Consider the following 21,698-nt stretch of genomic DNA (forward strand, 5'->3'; position numbering starts at 1 on the left):
AAAGGATTTTACTTACATCCTTACAGCCATACATCCACACCGTGACATACAGACAAACAGAAACCGATACACACACACACACACACACACACACACGGGGTAATGAACACAGCAGGGAACAAAACAAGTCAAAGACTTCTTTATACGGATTCCATTTTCAATAAAAAATGAATGCACTTTTACTGCAGAATATACTTTTCACACTTTCACTAGTTTTTTTTTTTTTTTTTCATTTGTCCATTAAAAACCAAACAAGACTAGGTTTTACCAGACGGGAAGGAAGTCGGCTGGTGCCGCCATCTTGTAGCAGAACTTCACTTGCGTTAGCATCCCATTGACCTCCCATTCATTTTGGCGTCACTTTGACAGCGAATAACTTTACATCTGAGGCATTTAAAGACTCCATTTGTCCATTATTTATTTCTAAAGATACACAACAATGTATAAAGGGCTCCATTACCTTCTATGTTACATTATGGCCCCGTATAAACGGTTTTTGTAAAAATAGGCTAACGATTGCGTCATAACCACTCGACTCTCTGTCGCATTACCGTACAGACAGGAGGAGAAGCTCGCAGGCAATTAACTTAATATGGCGTTACATTTTAAAATACTATACAAAATAATTAACAGAAACGGAAGTGCAAAAAAAAAAATCGCTAAAAATGGGCTTCACTTGTCTCAATTCAGTTCCAATGGGGTCACTGTGTCCATTTCTTTTACTGTCTATGGGTTTTATACAGTCCATGCCAAATCAGGAGCCATATAGTAAGTAAATAATGTTTTTTTTTTTTTTTTAAATCTCTTTACTAAGGGTGTAGGTAACCTTGTTTCAGTTTCACCATCATTCCTGAGATTACAGATGAGGTCTAGAAGCAGATCACCATTTGAAAAACCCAAGACTGGAAAAACACTAAATCTGCTGCACTTCTATGTTTTACATTGTTTTATCTGATGGTTTAGCAGGCGGAGCAAAAAGCAGTTATAGTTACATGAGAGAACACAAGAGTGCTCTTATTTTAGCAAATGTACTTGTGGCCAGGCGCATGTAATAAACACCAGCGCCGTTGGCCCAACGTTTTTTCATCTCTTCCTCTCTTTCCGCAGCCCAGTTCACTTCTGGCCCTGTTGCAAATTAAATTTATTGTAGTTAATAGACTGTGGTGCGGCTGCTAAATGTCAATTTCATTACCAAGGCGTTACCCTTAGAGAATCATGACCTCATTTAAGGCGAGGGGTAAATGTGTGAATGCGGGGTGGCCAGATAACATCCCCTGCCACTAGCACACATGCGTCCAGCAGCATCATGTTTTACATGACTTTCAGCTATTATCAGCGGAGGAAAAGCCTTCCCCTACTGCCTAAAAATATTTTTAATATTTGTTTTTTTTCTCCAATCCATTAAATCTAGCAGTAATGATTGACTCAGGCAATATTCCCTGTAAATTATCAATAAAGTAATTAGCAGTGTGTGGGAGCGCGGCGGGCGCTTATCGCCGATGCCCCCTGCCCAGCCGCGGATCTGATCCCTCCCCGAGCTGTGTTTGGGTAATTATGTGAGCAGGATGGTGTCCTGCTGTTATCTGACCATATTTTATTCCTGCTAAACAAGGTCTCTTGCTGCATATGAAACTGGATATTAATGGTGGTGAATGATAGCACTAGTGCAACTAACAGACACCGCTGGAATCCTAACCTGGACAAATGATTACTTATTCCTGCCGCGGCGCTGTCTCTCCTCTGTTCATTTCCAAACACACACACACACACACACACACTTTTTTTAACAAAAAACTTATTTTCTCACTTCCAAATCGCTGGCCTTGTTTTTTGTGATGCAAGATGATAAAATATTTAAATAACTGAATTTCAAAATTAAAACATGGAAGTGAAAGACACTGGGCGTGAGGCTTAAAATACAATGATGAAAATTAATGTAAATGTATAGCACTATACCTTTTTACACAATTGATACAAGTTTTTTTTTTTTTTTTTTTAACCACATACAATTCAACTTTTATTTAAAAAAATCATGTGTGTACACACAAACTCTGTCCATCAGCTGAGGATAATCAACACAACTCATGATGGTAGAATAAAACCAAAGCACCACCCAGACAACGATCTGTCCCATCTGTGATAACTGATGTCCAATTACATCACTGCCCAATCCAAAATCCTAGCCACCATGTTTTCATTGAATAATGATATGCAAACAAGGCAAGTGTTGCCACTTCAGAATGCAATATTGCTGCAAGTCCCAAAAACTGCATTCTTCCATCTTAGAAACATGTTATCTGTTTCTGATGCAGAAAAGCTAGTTCATGCATTCATGACCTCTAGACTGGACTATTGTAATGCACTTCTAGGTGGTTGTCCTGCTCCGTCAATAAACAAGCTACAGGTCGTCCAAAATGCAGCAGCTAGAGTCCTTACCAGGTCAAGAAAATATGATCATATTACCCCAATTTTACAGTCTCTGCACTGGCTACCTATTAAGTTCCGTATCAGTTACAAATGATCATTACTTACCTATAAGGCCCTAAATGGTTTAGCTCCTGCAAACCTAACTAGCCTTCTACCACGCTACAACCCATCACGCTCCCTAAGGTCACAAAACGCTGGACTTTTGGTCGTTCCTAGGATAGCAAAGTCCACTAAAGGAGGTAGAGCTTTCTCACATTTGGCTCCCAAACTCTGGAATAGCCTTCCTGATAATGTTCGGGGTTCAGACACACTCTCTCTGTTTAAATCTAGATTAAAAACACATCTCTTTCGCCAAGCATTCGAATAATGTATCTCTTAAATTGTGAGTGTAGTTGCATCTTTATTCATTAGCTTGGGTTAAATTAATTTAACTCTGTTGGATCAGCAGCTATGCTAATGATGTATCTGTGTTTCTCTGTTTCTGCTGTGATCTTCATCCTGTGGTAACTAGGATTTACACAAGCTCCAGTCTGGATCCAGAACACCTGAGAAGAGATGATGCTGACCCTCAGAGGACCCCAGATGATGCTAACCCTGAATCAACAACAGAACTAACAATTATTGCTTCTTACTATGCAATCACATAATAATTGCTGTTAATAATGTTCATCGTCTGGCTGACTACGTCTTGAATTCATTTTTCTGAAAATTCCTGTCATATGCACATAAACAGTCACCACTTATAAGCTACTACTAAATATTGTAGAAACATAATTTTCTGTAAAGTTGCTTTTCAATGATTGTATCGTAAAAAGTGCTATACAAATAAACTTGAATTGAATTCAATTCTGTTTCTACACTGACAGTGAGCCATCTTTAGTAATTCTAGTTTGATTGTGCTGCTTATATTGTAAAAGTGTAGCAAGTGTCAAAAAAAAAAAACCTTTATTAGCCACTTCTAGTCAACTCATGAAGAAAAACTCAACAAACAGCTTCCTCTTAATTAGCGAGTCAGAACGTCTCACTATTTTTATTCCAGAGCACTGAAGTTCACCTTGAATGAGCGATGTGGGTTTCCTACAGGAGCCAGCGCTCCAAACAGCTGTTCCTTCTTGTTCCCAAGCGTTTCCTCATAATGAAAAATGTTAACAATTCAGGATTTTCTGAGTGCTCTTTAAATGCAGAGCCACACAAGTGTAATTTATGAGATTCCTCTAATTACCAGAGCTGATGAGAACATTCCCCAAGCTGCTGCTTTCTGCGGATGTCCGATGCTCCTTTTACACACACCACAATTTATCACACAAAGATAAAAGGCCTACAAATTAATAGTACTGAAACGTAATGTTTAAATACAATAGAAATCCCACAGATTCTGTTCATTTGTATTTTGTTGGAGAATATATAGTTAAAAAAAATAATAATCTTGGATCAGGCTGTTTCTCAAGTCCTTTTTTGTAATTTGAGTGCTGGTGAAGTTACTGTACTTTGCCTTTGTGGAGTAGTGTTACTTTAAATGGGTGAGTGTTTTAAACTAGTTAGCACCAATTTGATAAACAATATAAAACAGATCTGTAATTTATAATTCAGAAACATACTGTAAGTGCATGAAAAAAAAAGGAATTTACTGGTTCTCACTGTATTTGTTTTTTATTTATGAGATTTTGCCTGCACTAATCTGGAAACATCTCAAGAAGGGATTTAACGATTCACTCAACTCACAGTTCGATTCATGATTATATATATATATTTTTTTTTTTTTAATTTTACAAGAGATTTAAGACCAATTATAAATTGTCTTTGTGTCTTTTTATTATTGCTTGGACAACATGCTGCAGGTTTCTTTACGAAATTGAAATGGATAACACTATAATAATGTATACTACTATAGCACTTGCATTGCTCTTTTATTAGTTTTGATTGCTTCTATTGTCCTCATTTGTAAGTCTCTTTGTATAAATGTATATGCTAAATAACATGTAAATGTAATGTAAATAAAACTAAAATGAAAATCTAAAACAAGGCCCAAATCAAATTCTTCATATAAACAAAATAAGGCTTTGTTTGTGCTCTTTCCATTTAAAATTAATAATCACTGCATTTTAATCACGATTTAAACAAAGACGCTGCATGAATGCAACATGGGCAGTTTAAATTAGATTGTATAATTTAGAAATTTGAACTTCAGTTTTGTGAAACTCTACATAAACAATATCTTTATGAAACAGAAAGAGCAGATGAGCATTACGAGATGCAGATTCACTCTCTGCCAGCAGGTGGTGTTTAAAGCAGTCCTTGGTTACCATTGTTAACAAAGCAGCGCTGCATTTATGAACTTTAATGTGCATTCTACAGATGCAATATCACATATTTGAATCGATTTTCAACCGGCTCGCGGTAAATCGTTTATCCCTAATGTCAAGTTTTAGCCTTTTGTCCACAATGAGACAGTGTTTTTTCTTGTGAAAACTGAACTATCAAATGCATGAGGGCAGCTGCGCTTTAGATCAAACATAGGATGGCGATTTTGTGTGACTTGGTGAAATGTTTTGCTATTGCTAACTCTATTAGGCTTGGTCTCTCTGTATCATCTCAATTAGATTTTATTATATTTTATGCATGTGCATTAAGATTGCTTAAAACTTCGAAACTTCTGGAAAACACTAGTGTAGATGGCGAGTGTATTGAAATGAAATTGCCATTTTCAAACATATCCAGATGAATGCAGAAGAGAGGAAAATCACCTCACACTTGGGCCACCCACACTCACAAGGCTGTGTGTCATTTAGTTGAGTTCGAAGGTTCGACGAGAACAGAGACACCCTAAACGCTCCTATCTAACCAGCAGCACTGAGACTGCATTACATCTGTATAAGTGGCACAGAGGGCACAAGCAGAGGTCAAAGAGAGGTCAAAGGTCAGAGAGTCAATAGGTGCTAACTCACCACTGTCAACACACACAATCACATGAGCAACTGCTCCTGTCCAAGATCCACCTCTGAAAGATGTAGTGCATCACAGATTTTCCCATTTTAACAAGTATTCAGAGACATAAAATATAAATTACGTTTTTAATAATTTTTTTTTTTTTTTTTTTTTTATGTCGGAGGCATGTGTTTTTAATTAGTAGGTGTTCTCATGCTGGTTTTTCTGTTCTTTTTATGATAAGGTATTTATGGAGTGACGGTAGATCTGAAGGTCGGCCCTTGAGGACTTTTATTGTTTAAATGTGGAGGGTTATGTTTCAATTCAAGCACTCACACAAGAAAAAGCATAAATATTGGGACTGAGTGGGCCAGTCATAAAACTAGAGCGCTGTGAAACAGAGCAGAAACCACACTCAATTAAACACTAAACGAGCATCTGAAATATAAAACCCCTCATAAAACCCACCAATACCTGTGCAGGATGGTGTTTCAGAGCGAAAGGGAAACGCTACATTTGATAATAGTGTCAGATCGTATACAAACCACAGAATGCCTTCATCTAAATGACATGAATATCCTCCGCTGTAGACTAATGCATCTGTTGTGTCCCATCACAGCTCAGTCCACATCTAATGAGGTTTATGAAGCAAAGATGCTCACATTTCAGATTTTACTCACAGTCAGGACAGTCTCATAGTCCAATAATTACCTCAAATCATTTCTCTTACAAAAGTAATATTTGAACAACTACAACTAGAATAACTAAATAAAGAAACATTAATGGACCAGTGATGTATCAAGATTTAGTAAATGGTGGAGAAAAAAAATGGCAAATATCACTTCTCTTCCAATGCAAGACATTTTTATGGAAGCCCATTTCCACCACTGAATAAATAATAAAAGTTAACTGCAATTTATCTATATTGTTCTCATAATTGTGTGATATGCACTCAATTGCAAGTTACCAAATCGGAATTGCAAGACAAACTTGCAATTTTAAGAAATTTTAATTTTACATTTTTACTTTGTCCATTGCGGAAAAAAGTAAAAACTGCAATATCCAAAGCTCCTATTGTAAGAAAATAGCCTTTTACCTCAGTATTGGACTAACTCAAAGTTATGTTTCATCTCAGAATTTGAAGTAGTTAGCATTGCAAGAAAAAAGATAACAGCAGTCATGTCGCAGCGCAACAGCTGAAGACTATCTTCACCAGAAGTGACAAAGCATTCATTGAAAATCATTTGAAAAATAGTTTTTATATGTCATAAATAGATTGCAGCAGCAGCAGTTTTCTGTCTGGGATTTGTCGTGTTGCGCTGCTTCACATCCAGTGAAGACAGCATCACTGGTTATAATAGACACTGTGTTATAGTTATTCTTTTTAAAGACAAAAACAAACAATCTAGTCACTGGTTTATGTTCTGTTGGGCAGTACAAAAACTAACAGCAGTTCGATTATTTATTATTTTCTTCTAAAATGGTTATAAAGGGTTGACTTAGGAGGGTGAGCCATATTTTTGAGCAGGATTTATCTGTTACACGTTTCAGAAAAATGACTTGCGAGTATCAGGAATGCATTTCATTATTTTCCTAAGGGTGTCAAAAATTTCAGTCAAGAAGCACATCATTCAGCTTTAAGTTTTATTTGTGCTGGCTCTGTCAGACTTTCGTCCGAGGTGCAGGTTCACTATAGCACAATTTGCTGAAGTGCTCTTGAGAAGAGAGTGTGATGGCAGATGTGTGGCTGTAAGGCGGCTTTGAAGCAAGACATGAGCACTTCAACAGATCAGTGGATCTCCTGAACTCCTCTAAACCCTCCTCCAACTGAAGCCGCACAGGAACTCACAGCTTTATGAATGGACTATAATAAAATGTCTTTGATGCTCACTCTTTTCCTTTGACTTTTGTCCTTTTTTTATGCACCAACTCCCAGTGATGTATATACGAGTATGCAATGTGAAGGGTGTCTGGGAAAAGAATGTGTAACGTGTGAGTTTCAGTCAAGTCATTCTCGTTTATAGCTTATTTTATACAATGTGCATCAGTGTTTCTCAACCTTTATACTTAAAGAATACCATTCCTCTCCGAATCAGTACTGCAATGTATATTCTATATGAACACATTAAAAAAAGCCTTGTCTACATTTCTCTTCAGGAAGACTGACAGGTCAGTGCTTCATACATTTCAGTCCTCGGATGGAGGCTGTCTCCTCTCGGAGAAATCGGTCCTGCAGATCTGTGCTTGGGCCTGCCAATTAGAAATAATTAGGCAGTTATTGCAGTGACGAGTCTTTTTAAGTGCACATATAACAACACAATGACGCTGATTAGTGGGCTCAGAGTGAGCACGGCTCAAACGGCCAGCGAATAATTCTGCCAGTGATCACAAAGCCATTGCGTGCCTCTGTACTTCACCTTAACGCATTTCAAAACGCCACTTAATTACGGCCCGTAATTAATCCACCATTAATTGCAGGAAGAGCCCAGTTTACCTCGCTTCGTTTCTAATTATCATCTTATGAATAGTTATGTTTCTAATTAATGTGTTCATTAGGCAGGACATTTTCTTTCAAAGTCGTGCTCGGCGCCAAAGATTCGGCATGTGCTCTCAGAAGCCTGGTCAGCCAGACGGTGAGGCCGTTCTACTCGCACTGGCTTTTATTTGACTACATTCAACCTCCTAATTGGCATTTAAAACGCAATTTGGAAGAACTTCAAGAAGGGCTTAAATGGGGGATGGATAGCTGGAAAGAGACTAATTTATTTTGTATTAGTTTCCAATAGCGGTGGCTTGAAAAGGAGGCAGCCGCCACATGCAGGTCTGAATAGGATGAAATAAACAGAGCTCACGGTGAATGAGCAGCCAGCCATGACTTTAATTCCCACAACTCAATGCTCTCAATGGATGCCCACATGATGGGCAGAACACAATCATTTCTTCAAAGGTTATACTAGCAATCATTGTAGGGACTTATGAATTTCCACACATAACTATGAGCGAAACCTAGTGTTGGAAAGCACTGATAGATTAATAATTCAGCATCTAATGACTCACCCTAATGGGCCTGCAACTATATTCAGTTGTTACTTGACCATTTAGTGCTTAATTCTGTCTTGGACACACCCAACTTAACTTGACGACTGATAAATAGCCAATCAAATCACTGCACTGAGAAACCATGCTGTACTGAACTAGACAAAAATGCAAGCGTTAGATCAGACCTGCTTTGACATTGATCTTTGTCCCAGTTTGCATCTGAAAAGGGTCCCTTACATATTTTTCAAGTGTTAATGTCAATGTTTATGCTCTTTTCGACTTCTTTACACTTATATTTAACTATTTTCTTAGTATTAATAGTTTTTCAACATAACAACCTTATATTGATTGATACTGACTGATTCTGTTCTATGTGCAATGATGAACTATGATAAACAGAATGTGAAGTAAATGGCAGTGCTTGGGTAACTGCTGTCATAAGGTCGATTCAGAGTTTAGGAAACTGACAAATGCACGACTGAACAATCTGCAGATTTCTGTTCTTTACTCATTTTGCCCGCGTTCGGTTCGGTACGTTTTAGATACAGCAAAAAGAAAAAAATGGCAGATAAATTTCCTTGATTTTTAAAAAATGTTTTATTTATTAAAACTAACAAAGTATGTTTTTTTATTTTTTACATTGAACAATGATGGAGCCATTCTTTACCCATCTTCTATGGTGTTTTCTTAGCAGCATACTGTATAAAACAAAAACAGCTCCTTATAAAAAAAATGAAAATGTTATATTGTTGTAGTAGTTATGAACAAAGATTTCACTTTTTACATGGAACTCTATAACTCTTTATATTGAGTGTGTTTTTACTCAGTTGGTTCTCTATAGGGCTTATGTTTTTTGGAACAAAGCAGGAATTAGGGTCTGGCTGAAATGGGTTCTTGAAGGAATATTGTAACGGGGCTCAATTACATTAAGCATGTTCTTAAAACCTGCGTTTTCCACTACAGAGTAAGGCGCTCGCTCACTCAGTACGCGCTGAAGGATCTTTCACACAGGACGCGGTATGCGCGGCGCTGGACCCTGGGCTCAGCGTTGCCCTTTGGATACAACGTGATTTGCGCTGCACTATGCCAAGAGCAAAGTAGGTGGAGTTTTCAAAACTGCCTGTGCATACATTCTATTTATAACAGTTCTTCTATCTAATAACGTTCAGGTCTGTTAATTGTATCGTACTGCTCAGGAAATTCCGACACAGTAAAGTACTAGTCCATTTTGATTTCCTTGCTTGTTTGGATGCCCCGATCGATTGGTAAAGTGCACCCAAACACCAGACCTGTTGGTTATTGGAGGATCTTCTATTTCTGGTCTGTTAAATGCATTGGCCATTTTGCAACGAGCCTTCAGCGCGTCCTGAGTGAGCGAGCGCCTGACTGAGTATCCTAACATAAACATATAAGTTGGTGGGGGTTTTTTTTCTTCTTCGGGGCGTTGCCTGTTACGTCGTTTGGGTTATTGGGCTACCTTGATGAATGAATATCATTATAATTCACAATTTTTTTATTTATTTTCCAAATATAATTAATTAGTCCAACGAACCGTTCGGTACATAATGCATACCGCGTACCGAACCGAACGCCTCGTACCGAACGGTTCAATACGAATACGCGTATCGTTACACCCCTAATATATATATTTCTTAAAATTATTTTCTTTTACAAATCCAGAGAAATACAACACTAAATACTGTGCATCCCCAAAATATACATTAATAATAAAATACATTAAGTAAAAATGACCTTCAATGAACAATTTCAACCAATGAAACAACTGAAAACATTATTTTTATGTGAACTGCTGAAATGAGAGTGTTGAACTGACCTCTCTAGAGTTATTTTAGCCTTTAGAGGAGATCAAACAAAAGAGCACAAATAATTTAAAAAAGAGCTGCATGGACATGTATGAACAAAATCAAACACTAATACTTTTTTTGTTCTGGGTAAACTCTCTCTTTGAACATGCTCGCCCCAGTCTGGATACGGCCTGTTATTCACTTACTGTGGCAGAAACCACTCTCATGTGTGGATTTGTATTATTATTGTTTTTGATTCTCTGCTGATTTGGATGGAAATCAATTATTGGGCATTCCCTTTCATTAATAATGTGAGAGCCGAATTACTTATTTCTGTTCACAGGGGTTTCCATTGTTTTGCCACTGGGTAAAAAAGCTTTACTTGGTAAAGTTTAAGTGTCTAAGCTTGACCAGAGCATATTTCTTAGTATAATAGTATAACAATACGTTAAAAATATTTCAGCACATGTAGTTACAGAGCTCAAAAGATGCATGCATAAGAAATAATGACTCTACTACTGCCTTTACAACTAGGTGATCAATACCTGCAAAACCAAGTGTTCTGATGTTAATTGCCATTCGTATTGTGAATTTGATTCAGACATCAACAATTGCATGCACCATATTTTTTTTTTTTTTGTTTTTCTGTGGGATCTCTCCTGTGCTTTGCTCCTGGGGCTCACAGTGGGGGTTAACGTCTCTCTCCATGACCCCTCCTAAACACGCTGGCGTCGCTCCAGAGAGGGACCTGACAGTATTCTCATGCACATTAGCAGACTCGATGCGAACCGAAGCTTCTTTTAGCATGTGTGTTCTGGCATGGTTCAGGTGTGTGTTCAACATGCTCTAGTATCCTCAATCTAAGAGACCGCTCTCCTCTCCTCCTCCTCGCTCTTTCTTCTCTCACTCTGTCCCAAGTGTGTACTTTTTTTTATCTCCTCTAAAGCTAGTCAAACACTGCTGGCCTTTGTTGTCAGAGACTTTTATTTACCAAAGAGGGGTGTAAGTGAGTGACATGGCAGGGGTCTAGCCGCGAGCGCCGCTCTCTCTCTCTCTCCATCTATCAGTCTCTCCTGGGCAGCGCTGCCTTACACATGGACACAACATTCACCTGCTTATTTTTAGCCACAGACTCTGTCTTCATACCAAGGGTGCACATTTTGGCGTTTGCTTTTAACCAATTTAAAATGATTCTTCGTTAATTGATAAGCCTTTAATGCATAATAAATTATGTATTAAAGGCTAAATAAAAATGGCCAAAGCATCTTCCTTTCTCTCTGCATTGGGATCTCAGGTTTCAGCACTTTCCTCATTATAATGTGTCATAATTTAAAGTTTAAATGATCATGAAAGATGAATATGCTGGCTATTATTGAAAGCAATGTTATGATTAAATTAATTTCTCAAAAAAAAAAAAAAATAAATAAGCATATTTTGCCAGTGAAAACTGTTCCTAATTTGGCCACAGCTGTGCACCTGAAAAGCAGCACATGACAATGTTTTGTTGCTCATAAGTTCCAGAAATCTGCGGTTTTGAATGAAACGGGTGAGTCAATGATTCAACGACTTGAAAGTCTTAAGTCCTGAATGAATCAGTGTCTGAAATCATTGAGACAGTGGCTTGCTGACACTCACTGGCTGTTTTAGTTTGGAAGCTTAAAGTATTTTTTTAACATTTAAAAAAAATACAATCTCTTAGCATTATTTATACAAATGCAATTGCGGTGTACAGTATGTGCATTCAAAACTTAAACATTTACATTTATCAAATCTTAATTAAGCATTGTCATAAATAACCAGTATAGAAACATGACAAAAAAATTTTTTGTAAATTTGAATGCTAGAAATAACAACAGAATTGTACAGAATTGTACAGAAGAGCAGATTTAGGTTTTATTTTTTTAATCGTTATATATTAAAAATAAAAAAAATAAAAAACTTTTAAGGAAACTAGCTGTATCGTGTATATATTCTGAAATTACATCTTTGAGTTTTCAGATGAATCTCAGAAATTCAGAAATTGAAATGTAGTAGAACTCAGGGTTAGGGTAGAATTCTAGGACAGCAATAGATGTCCAGTTACTAGCAAACAGAGAAGATAGCTCGCTTTGTACTGACTGAATCCAGTTACACAGAAGCTTTCCGTCCTCCAAACCACTCGTCCTCTCTGTAGGTACGTCTCGTGTCACAGCCTGGTCAGTTCAGATTGTGATGCATCCAAAACATGTGTGTATCTACAGTGCTGTTCCAAGACAGTGATTACAGCACCGCTTCTGCTGTTTAAAACCAATACCACTGTGTTCTAGAAAGTCACTTAATGTCACGAGAACAGAGAAAGAATGAGCTGATCTCACATATTCACTCTCAGGTGTTTGAAACGACTTCAGTCATGGTCGAGCTTTAGTTTTTAACAAGATTTCTGAACAACACCTCAGAATCCTCACCTTTCTAACTTCATGTATTTGTTTGTTTCTTTCTTTATTTTGGGGAGACAAGGAGTGAAATATGCCCAACTGAACCGCCCTAATCTTCTTTCCCGCAGTATTTCCATGCCGCAGTTATTGTTCTCCTTCTCTGAATAATAACCTCCACTCTTTTTCTGTGGGTCCTGTTCTTTTCTTCTCTTTCCCGTTCTCATATTCTCTATCTGGTACGGCACTTGCTCATATCCTGTCAGAGTATCAATCAAAGAGAGCTGTCCACTCAATTCACACCTGATTTCTCAGTCTGCCTCCTCCCAAACGCCGTTATTAGACCCAAACCTGTTTAAGGTGACAGTGACAGATCGCAGGCCCGACCCAGGTAACCGCTTCGCTCAGCCTTCACTGATCAGGCTCAACCGGAGAGAAGGGAAATCCAATAACATGCCTCAAAGTAAAGAATACAGCCAAAACTAATACGAGCACGTCTTACTAACCAGGACTTTCATTTGAGTCACTCGTAATACAGCTAATGGTTCATTCAAGACCTGCTCTAGTGCTTTCATTAGGCTGATCACACACAATCTTACAATTTAGTAGTTTTACAGTCAGCAGTAAACAATGCAACTTACAGTAAAGTGCACATTCGATTTTTTTTCTCTCTCTCTTCTTCTTTTGTTTTATATGTTGTAATTGTATATTTCAAGTGTTTTATGTGAGGCACCATGTAAGCTTAAATTAATTACCCCACGGGGATCAATAAAGCTCTAAACTAAACTAAAAAAAACTAAAATATGTTTTATGACAGGCTAAACCCTAAGGAGCATATGTTTCATACTGAACTTAAAGATGCTGAATGAAAATGGTGTCACAAATCGAAATATGGTCACACTTTAGTTTGGGCACCAATTCTGACTTTTGATTGAGATTCTTCCCACAATAAACTCCTAATTTGCTGATAATTAATAGTTAGTGAGGTAGTTGCTAAGTTTACAGTGACGGTCAAACGTTTGGGACAGTAAGATTTGTATTAAAATACACTTTGTATAAGGCTGTCGATTTAACTCGTTACTCTAATCACTGGGTGATGTAGACTAAAGGTTATATTCCACTAAAATAAAAATGTCCCAGTTTGAGTTTTTGCTTCATATTTATATCATGTGATGTAGTTAAGCAATATCACATGAGCAACAGGTGCATTATCACATGCTGTTTTTTTCCCAAAAAACACTAATGCTAAAGTCATAGTGTTTTTATGCACAGTTTAATAAATAAGAACGTGTTATATTTTTTGTATATAATATTGTACATTTTTGCCAATGGATAAATTACCTATTAAAGCCACTGCAGAACTGTTATGCATCTGTAAGTGAAGATCGGTCTGCATTAACAAATCATGTGATCCAATTATTCAACGGCCCATTCTTAAAGAGAGTCATTTTACTTCATTCCTGAATGAATCAAACGAATGAATCAAACGAGTCAAGTATGAATCAAATGAATGAATCAAACGAGTCAAGTATGAATCAAACGAATGAATCAAACGAATCAAATTAATTAATTAATGGCCTATTCTTTAAGACATTCTCCACCACCCACTGAAAGTTGTAGTTTTTCATTTAAAGTACAATTTCATTAAAAAAAAAATCATATTTCCATATTAATAAAAACATAAAAATGAAAAACTAATTAAATGTACATTTCACCCAAAATAAATGTAATATGCTATTAATTAGTCTAATTAAACAATCATGTGTAATTAATTAGATTCAAAATGTGAATCCTAATCCTTAAACCCTAATACGTTACCTAAAACCAAGAGAAATAAAGCGATCCAGTGTAATTTATGATGAACCCATGACAGATGCATGGATCTGTGTTTGATTTTCTAAACTAAACGCACATCAGCCTGCGCAGTGCCATCGTGTGCCCAATCTTTCATTATTTCCCATATTCTCGTTCCTTATCCATCAGTCTTCAAACACATCGCAGCCAAACATGACCTCAGCAGCTAACAGAGAGCAAGAAAAAACCTCAGACACTAATAAATCTAGCTCTACAGCTCCAGATAAACCAAACAAACCGAACTCTGACATCATAGAGACTCGAAGGCCATGTTTCTTCATCGCCGAAACTTCAGAAAACACTTGTGCGAGTCATCTTCTAGATATCAGGACAGATGTTAGCTACTGTTTTCAACAGTTTTTAAAGGGGGGGTGAAATGCTCGTTTTCACTCAATCTCCTGTTAATCTTGAGTACCTATAGAGTAGTACTGCATCCTTCATAACTCCAAAAAGTCTTTAGTTTTATTATATTCATAAGAGAAAGATAGTCTGAACCGATTTTTCCCGGAAAAACACGAGCGGCTGGAGGCGTGACGTGTGGGCGGAGCTAAAGAATCACGAGCGCCAGTAGGCTTTTGCGTTGAGAGCGTTTGGAAGCTGGGACATTACCGTGAGGGGAAAAAAAACCATCATCCAAAACAAACCATGGCTTACAGTCAGATTCAGCCGTTTATTTATGATCCAGAATCAGATCCCGAGGCTGAAACTGAACGAGAGCAGCAGCAGCAAGGACTCGCTCCGAGCGGGGCTCGAACCCGGGTCAATGGCATGGAAGGGGACGCACTAACAAGGAGGCAGAGATATTTGAAGCAGTTTTACTCACCGCATGTGGTTCCAACACAGGATCGTGACCCTTTTTCATTGGGATTGCATCATCCTTAAGAAATAAACGATGTGTAAATCCGTCGTCAAACTGGGCCTTGTTTGTAAAACAAGCATCTTCGAAATGCAGGGAACAAACACAAACACTTGCACAACTCCGTTGATGCTCTGTAAAAATAAACTCCATCCACTGGTCCCTTAATGCTGTTTCTCTTTTGGTAATCTGTGCAGGGTTGTCTTGCCCTGGCAACCAAAAACACACTCCTTTGGTGACATTTGGTGACGCTCTCGCTCTGATCAGTGAAGTCTGTTGTGCTCTCAGTGCTCTGCTATACGGGAGCGCGCTCTTCCGGCAGAAGTGCCTTAGGACCCATATAAGGAAATTGCGCTCCATCTAACGTCACACAGAGCCATACTCGAAAAAAACTTTCTGAAACTTGTGACAAACCGGAAGGAGTATTTTTGGAACAGAAATACTCCTTCAAACGTACAACTTAATTTTTGAAACTTTGTCCATGTTTAGCATGGGAATCCAACTCTTTAACAGTGTAAAAAACTCAGTATGCATGAAATAGCATTTCACCCCCCATAGGGGAAGAGTTACCATCTGAAATGCTGGATCGGCACCCAATTGAACCCTTAATTCAATGCTGCTATAACCCTGTTAATCTGTGTCAATCTAACGAAGATTTAGACGAGTGCAGCTTCTACAGCCGAACACAAGTAAACCAAGGCTCTAACCTGCATGCATCATCAAAGCCATCCGTACGCTTCTAACACCTTCATTTGCAATGTTAATGAAACAGCCTACAGTTAAAAACAAAGAGTCTACAGTTCTTATTCCTGTGTGCATGAGAGTTTACTTTAAATAATACATGAAATAAGCAGCTGATGGAGAATCATATTTTAATTACATAAATATCCTGTTTTCCTCCGAGCTCTAAACAGGCAGAAGGGCAGACAAACGTGGACTGACCCAAGGCTGCTTCATTAATACAGACAAAAACACTAATAACCCCTGTAATGAGTGTGAGTGTGTGTGTGTGTGTGTGTGTGCAGGACAAGAGTGGCTCAGTGAACAGAAGGAAACCTGTCACACGCTAATTAACCAATCACATGCTAGCATTTGAGTCCAAATGAGAGGCGGGGGGGGGGTCACTGATACTGATGATGATGAAGCAGACTTGTGTAGTTATAAGCAAATAAATAGAAGTGCCATTTGATTTGTACAGAAATTACATTTTATGGGAAAGTGTGTGCCTGCACTATTAATTGTTTTTACTATGAATTTTTGAGTTAACCCTTGTTTATCAATTTGAAAAAGTTACACAGAGGTCCTTAAGGAAAAAAAAAAAAGCTTTGTTAGTCCTGATCATAATTACCATAAATTCATTCATTTTCAGGATTTTAACCTTTTAAATACCAGTTTGTCTAGTAAATTTAATATATTAAATGCTAAGACAGATTACATGCTAATCAATCATTTTGATGCATTATTATTTTAAAGGCAATGTAAGAATTAAATAAACAAACAAACTACTGTTCACACAAACCACACTCTGATGTCCATACACAACACACAATTAGATTTACAACATTTCAATTAAACTGAGCCTTTTTTTTTTTTTTTTTTAGCAGAAGCAGAAAACAGACAAAGTACTTTCTCTATAGGCCAAACCTCAAGAAATTGTGCTATTAGGTAAAAAAAAAACTGTAAGAATGTTAAAATTTGTAAAAAATTATTAAGAAAGCATGACTTTATGATTTCTAAGAGTGTAACTGAGTTAAAACTGTTTCAAAGTAAATTCTACTCCAAATGTATTCATTTTTTTAATGTAAATCTGGATAATTTTTTGGCCTCTTCTATTGTCCACCAGGTCAAAAATAAATAAATAATGATAATCATATATATGATTAACACATTATTCATAAGGAGCACAAACAGGGCAAGAAAATCCCATCACAAAACTGTAACATCTAGATCCTGCTTTATATGTTTAACTTGCATATATAATGACCTGAGGTCTCCTTAAAAGAAGCCAAACTACTTCCTTTGGGAAGGTCCTTCATTCCACCGATGCTAAGACCCAGTTATCTTCAGAACTACTAAGAGTCATCGGTGTGCTTGTCCTTACCCTCTGTTTCGGCTGCGGGACCGAGACCTGTGGGACCTGTGGCTCCGCCCCCTGTCTGTGCTCCGGCTCCGCCTCCTGTGACTCGACCCTCTGGAGGAGCTGCTGTTGGAGCGCTTTCTGTGCCTGCAACCCCAGTGACAAGAGCCCATTAAACACACACAAACACACACACAGTCACAGTTTTAAAGAGAACAATGTTTGGATCACCCTGACTAACCCTGAGCTGCACAGACGCAGACGTCTCTCTAGAGGCATGCTAAGAAAGCCTGACGTCATGAATATAAACCCGTCTGACTGCATTATTATATTATTATAACTAATCCACTCTATTTCTCTCCACTGAGCAGCGGTCACTTTCCCTGTTCTCCATCAAGACTTCTGAGAGACACTTTAGCCAAAGCCTGAGTCCATTCTCCACGTCATGAATAAATCAAATGTTTATCTAAAATCCATCATTACATTTAGTGTGTATTTCCACGACCGTGTCAGAAGAGAGGAGAGCGTTCACGTCTGAGGTGTCTTAGAGAGCATCTGCTCCTCAACCCTCTTCTGAGAGCATGACACTTGCTCTGTCGGTCTATTCATTCAGAAATGTATGTGTACGCACACAATCAAATGCAAATCATAGATACATAACATTTTATAATAACAGGTTTTTTAGCAGTTTTTAATTGCTGACATTTTTTTTTTTATAAAATTCATGGCATTCAAGAAATTCTTCAACAGAAAACTTTATAAGTCTACAGTACCAAAGCATCAGCAAACTATTAGTGTATAGTTACTGTTGTCTCAACGTTAATACATTAATTTATGTACAAATATGAAACCAGTATTAAAGGAGATAGCATCAGTTCACCTCACATATAATCATGTGTGTGTAAAAAAGTATAAAACTTTTCACAAATACACAAATGTAATAAAAAATGCAGTGACCATAACGATGTAAATACTGTATTTTTTCTTGTGTGTGCAAATGTACGGTAAGTAAATGTATGCAACAGAAAAGAAATACTAAACATCCATGTTTAAATACATGAGTTTACAAGCAGAAAACACATTATCAAACTCTTTACATATAAACCAGTTCAACTATAATAATCTGTAAAATACAATGAAGAACTCACTATTTCTATACAGCCTTGTAATGCATTAATAATGTAGAGACTATAATTTATCAACTGAATTTATGGCATAAAATGCTATTTTAATAATAATAAATACTGTGTGTGTGTGTGTGTGTGTGTGTGTGTGTGTATATATATATATATATATATATATATATATACACTGTATATACTGTATATACACATGTATACACACACACACACACACACACACACATATATATATAGCATCTGGCTTCGTCTGTGTGGAGCAGCTCGATCAGAGAGAAGACGCTTCAGCAGTCAAAACTAATAAAGTCATCATTATGTCCATCTCTTCGACCTCACAGCTCACATGTACAGGGGTTTTACACATGCACAGTTTTATGAAGGTAAATAAATAAATTAATATTTTAAGTAATCATTTGAACACAGCACGTCATTAGCAATGCTTCAACGTTTAGAAAAAACAATTTCCAACAGATCAAAAAATTAAACAGATACAAGAAAAATGACATTAGATTTATTTTATAGAAAACTGATCAAAAAGTGATTTTATGATTAAAATGAGAGCAGATATCTGCTAATCAGCTCAGCATTTTTTTATTTTATTTTATTTTATTTAAGGGAAAACATACACATTTTTGTTTTAGGCATAAACTTACTCAGTTTAACAAGACATCATCCTGCATGTCATTTTCACTGTGTGCTGTGTGTTAAAGGAAGCTTACCCTGAGTTTCTTTAAAAATATATAATTCCCAGTGCACACAAACTTTTTATTTATTTTTTTTTTTTTTATTATTATTTCTGGAATATACTTTGTCATACAAAGTAAAAGTATGTTTATTTTACAAGTACATTTTTATTATACATTTTCAAAGAATTTTTATATCAGTCACCCTGCTTTCCAAGATATCGGCAGTTAAAACAAACAGATATCGGTCGACCACTAGTCAGAGCATCAGTTTCAAAGTGATTTTCCTTCTGGGCTCAATGTGCCAGCCGAGCCACTGACATTGACATGAATAGGGATGCACACTGAATAACTGCTTCAGGACTTGTATGTGACAGGTGCATGAGAGGGGGGAGAAAGAAGAATAACTTTTCCATGTGTGATAGCTGAGTGTGTACCTCCTGTCTGCGTCTCTGTTTCTGTCTCTGGAGCGCGTGCGTCTGCGGGAGGGTTTGCTGCGGCTGTGAGAGGAGCTGGATGATGAAGAACGGCCCCTCTGTCTCCTCTTCCTCCGGCTTCGACTGTTGTCCTCGCTGTCTGACGAGCGACGGCCCATGTTCACGAGACTGTAGCACACACACACCTGACTCAGATAACACAAATGTTGGGACCTCACTGTGATTCAGTAGCTCACATCATATACAAGCTTGATAAGAATGCAAATCAATTTTACTAAGCTGTGAATAATCTGTTTTTTTATTTATTATTATTATTATTATTATTAAAATGTAAGCACACTCATGCATTTTAACACAAAATGTGTGATTTTCTTATTTGGGGTCTGCTACACAGTAACAGAGGTTGAAAAGAAAGCGGCAGAACATAACACGCATGCATGCATAAATAAAGAAATGTTTTAAAAACGCATAAAGCACATCAGAAAGAGCTTCCGTTCATATGAACTGAGAATGTTCTCCAAACCTTAAAACTATGCGAAACTGCCGTTATATGCGCCTCCACCGTTTACAGATCAAGTGTCTTATTTAATGAATGAAAAGAACATAAATGGGAGAACGTTGAAACGGTATTATGAAAAATTGCGTCTATAAAGGTTATAAAAACAAACCATCAAGGAATGCTGTCAACTAACGTTAGATCGATTTCCTCCACATTTCCACGCGCTTCCTCTGACAAACGCTATGCAACAAATAAACAGCACTTCCGCTGATATATTCTGACGCTTGCGCGTAAAACGATTGATTTTTAGTATCTATATTCAAACTCTTACCTAGATAACGACACACACTCCTGTTGTGTACAGCAGCTCACAGAACAGCGCCATGAGCCGACGAGCAGACAGAAGTAATCGGTCTGGAGATCATCGATCAGCGCGCAGCAGGCATCACCAATCAAACACGATCGCCAGGCGCGTTCACCTTCTTCTCGTGATCGCGCCAGATCAGCGGGAAATTATAAATTTTTCTGTTCGTGCATTTCTCAGCGACAGTGTCGCTATTAAATCATAATTATTTAAACTTGGATGTGTTGGATGAGTGAAATTTTTTTAAGGAAAAGGTGATTTTGGGATCAGGTTAAACTTTCATATTTTTGGTTGGAATGTGTTATAGAAGGCAGCTCTCTCGCATTGAAGACAAAAAATAAGAAAATTACAATGAGATAAAGGCTAATTATCTATTAGATAGGCTACATATAGAGACAGACAAATCTGAAAATATAACCCTAATCCTAGCCCTAAAAATTAAAATGTGAAGGCGAAGGTAAACATGATTTGTCTTAAATGATGAAGGCAAAAGTTCGACTACTTACAAAAAAAAAAAAAAAATTACTGAAGTCTTTGCTTTAGGGAAGAAAAAAAACACGAAATGCTTACATCAAATATTTAAATATATGCATAATCTTCAACATAGCATATTGTGATGGTTTTATTCAACCTACATCCAACTACATTACATTAATTAATTGATATAGTCTATATGTACAAACACCTATCATATTTTTTTCTGGGGGGGGGGGGTATTTTAGGAAAATTATTATTATTATTATTATTATTATTATTATTAATCTTCGCATATGAGATGGAAATGCGTAGGTCTTAGAATAATAAACTAATAAATAATAAAGCGTTTCGAACCATGCTGTGTAGATTTGTTCATTTTCTTCTTCTTTTTTTATTCTATTTTGATGCCCAAATGCACGTAGGCTATTTACTTTGCTGGCTAATTTACTATATTATGCAAATAGGCCTACGTAATAATTTTACTAAGCCTGTGTAATTAAAAAGCAATAAAACCACACAGAATCTCAAGATTGTTTTAATATTGCGATTCATTAATAGAAACAGATGCCCTCTAAGTGTTGAAATATTAATTAAACGGGTTTCTCTTTCTTTCTTTTTTTTTAAATAGTGAAAATATATTTCACGCCGTAAGACACTATGAATGAAAACACGTATTATTGCACGTTTAGCTCATTTTATTATTGC

General features: G+C 37.1%; 1 protein-coding gene across 1 annotated transcript in view; it reads right to left on the bottom strand.

Annotated features, from left to right (window-relative positions):
* LOC128028723 (serine/Arginine-related protein 53-like) overlaps window positions 1-20,635 on the bottom strand; it is a 119,601-nt gene extending 98,966 nt beyond the window's left edge. Inside the window, exons 1-3 of the mRNA XM_052616047.1 lie at window positions 20,484-20,635; window positions 19,654-19,821; window positions 17,419-17,541 (exon numbers count right to left, since the gene is read on the bottom strand). Coding sequence (XP_052472007.1) covers window positions 17,419-17,541; window positions 19,654-19,811 — 281 coding nt within the window. The 5' untranslated portion in view covers window positions 19,812-19,821; window positions 20,484-20,635. The remainder of the gene's footprint in view (window positions 1-17,418; window positions 17,542-19,653; window positions 19,822-20,483) is intronic.
* Between the last annotated feature and the right edge of the window lie 1,063 nt (window positions 20,636-21,698).

Source organism: Carassius gibelio, chromosome A15 (genome assembly GCF_023724105.1).
Source record: "Carassius gibelio isolate Cgi1373 ecotype wild population from Czech Republic chromosome A15, carGib1.2-hapl.c, whole genome shotgun sequence".
Classification (NCBI taxonomy): Eukaryota; Metazoa; Chordata; class Actinopteri; order Cypriniformes; family Cyprinidae; genus Carassius; species Carassius gibelio.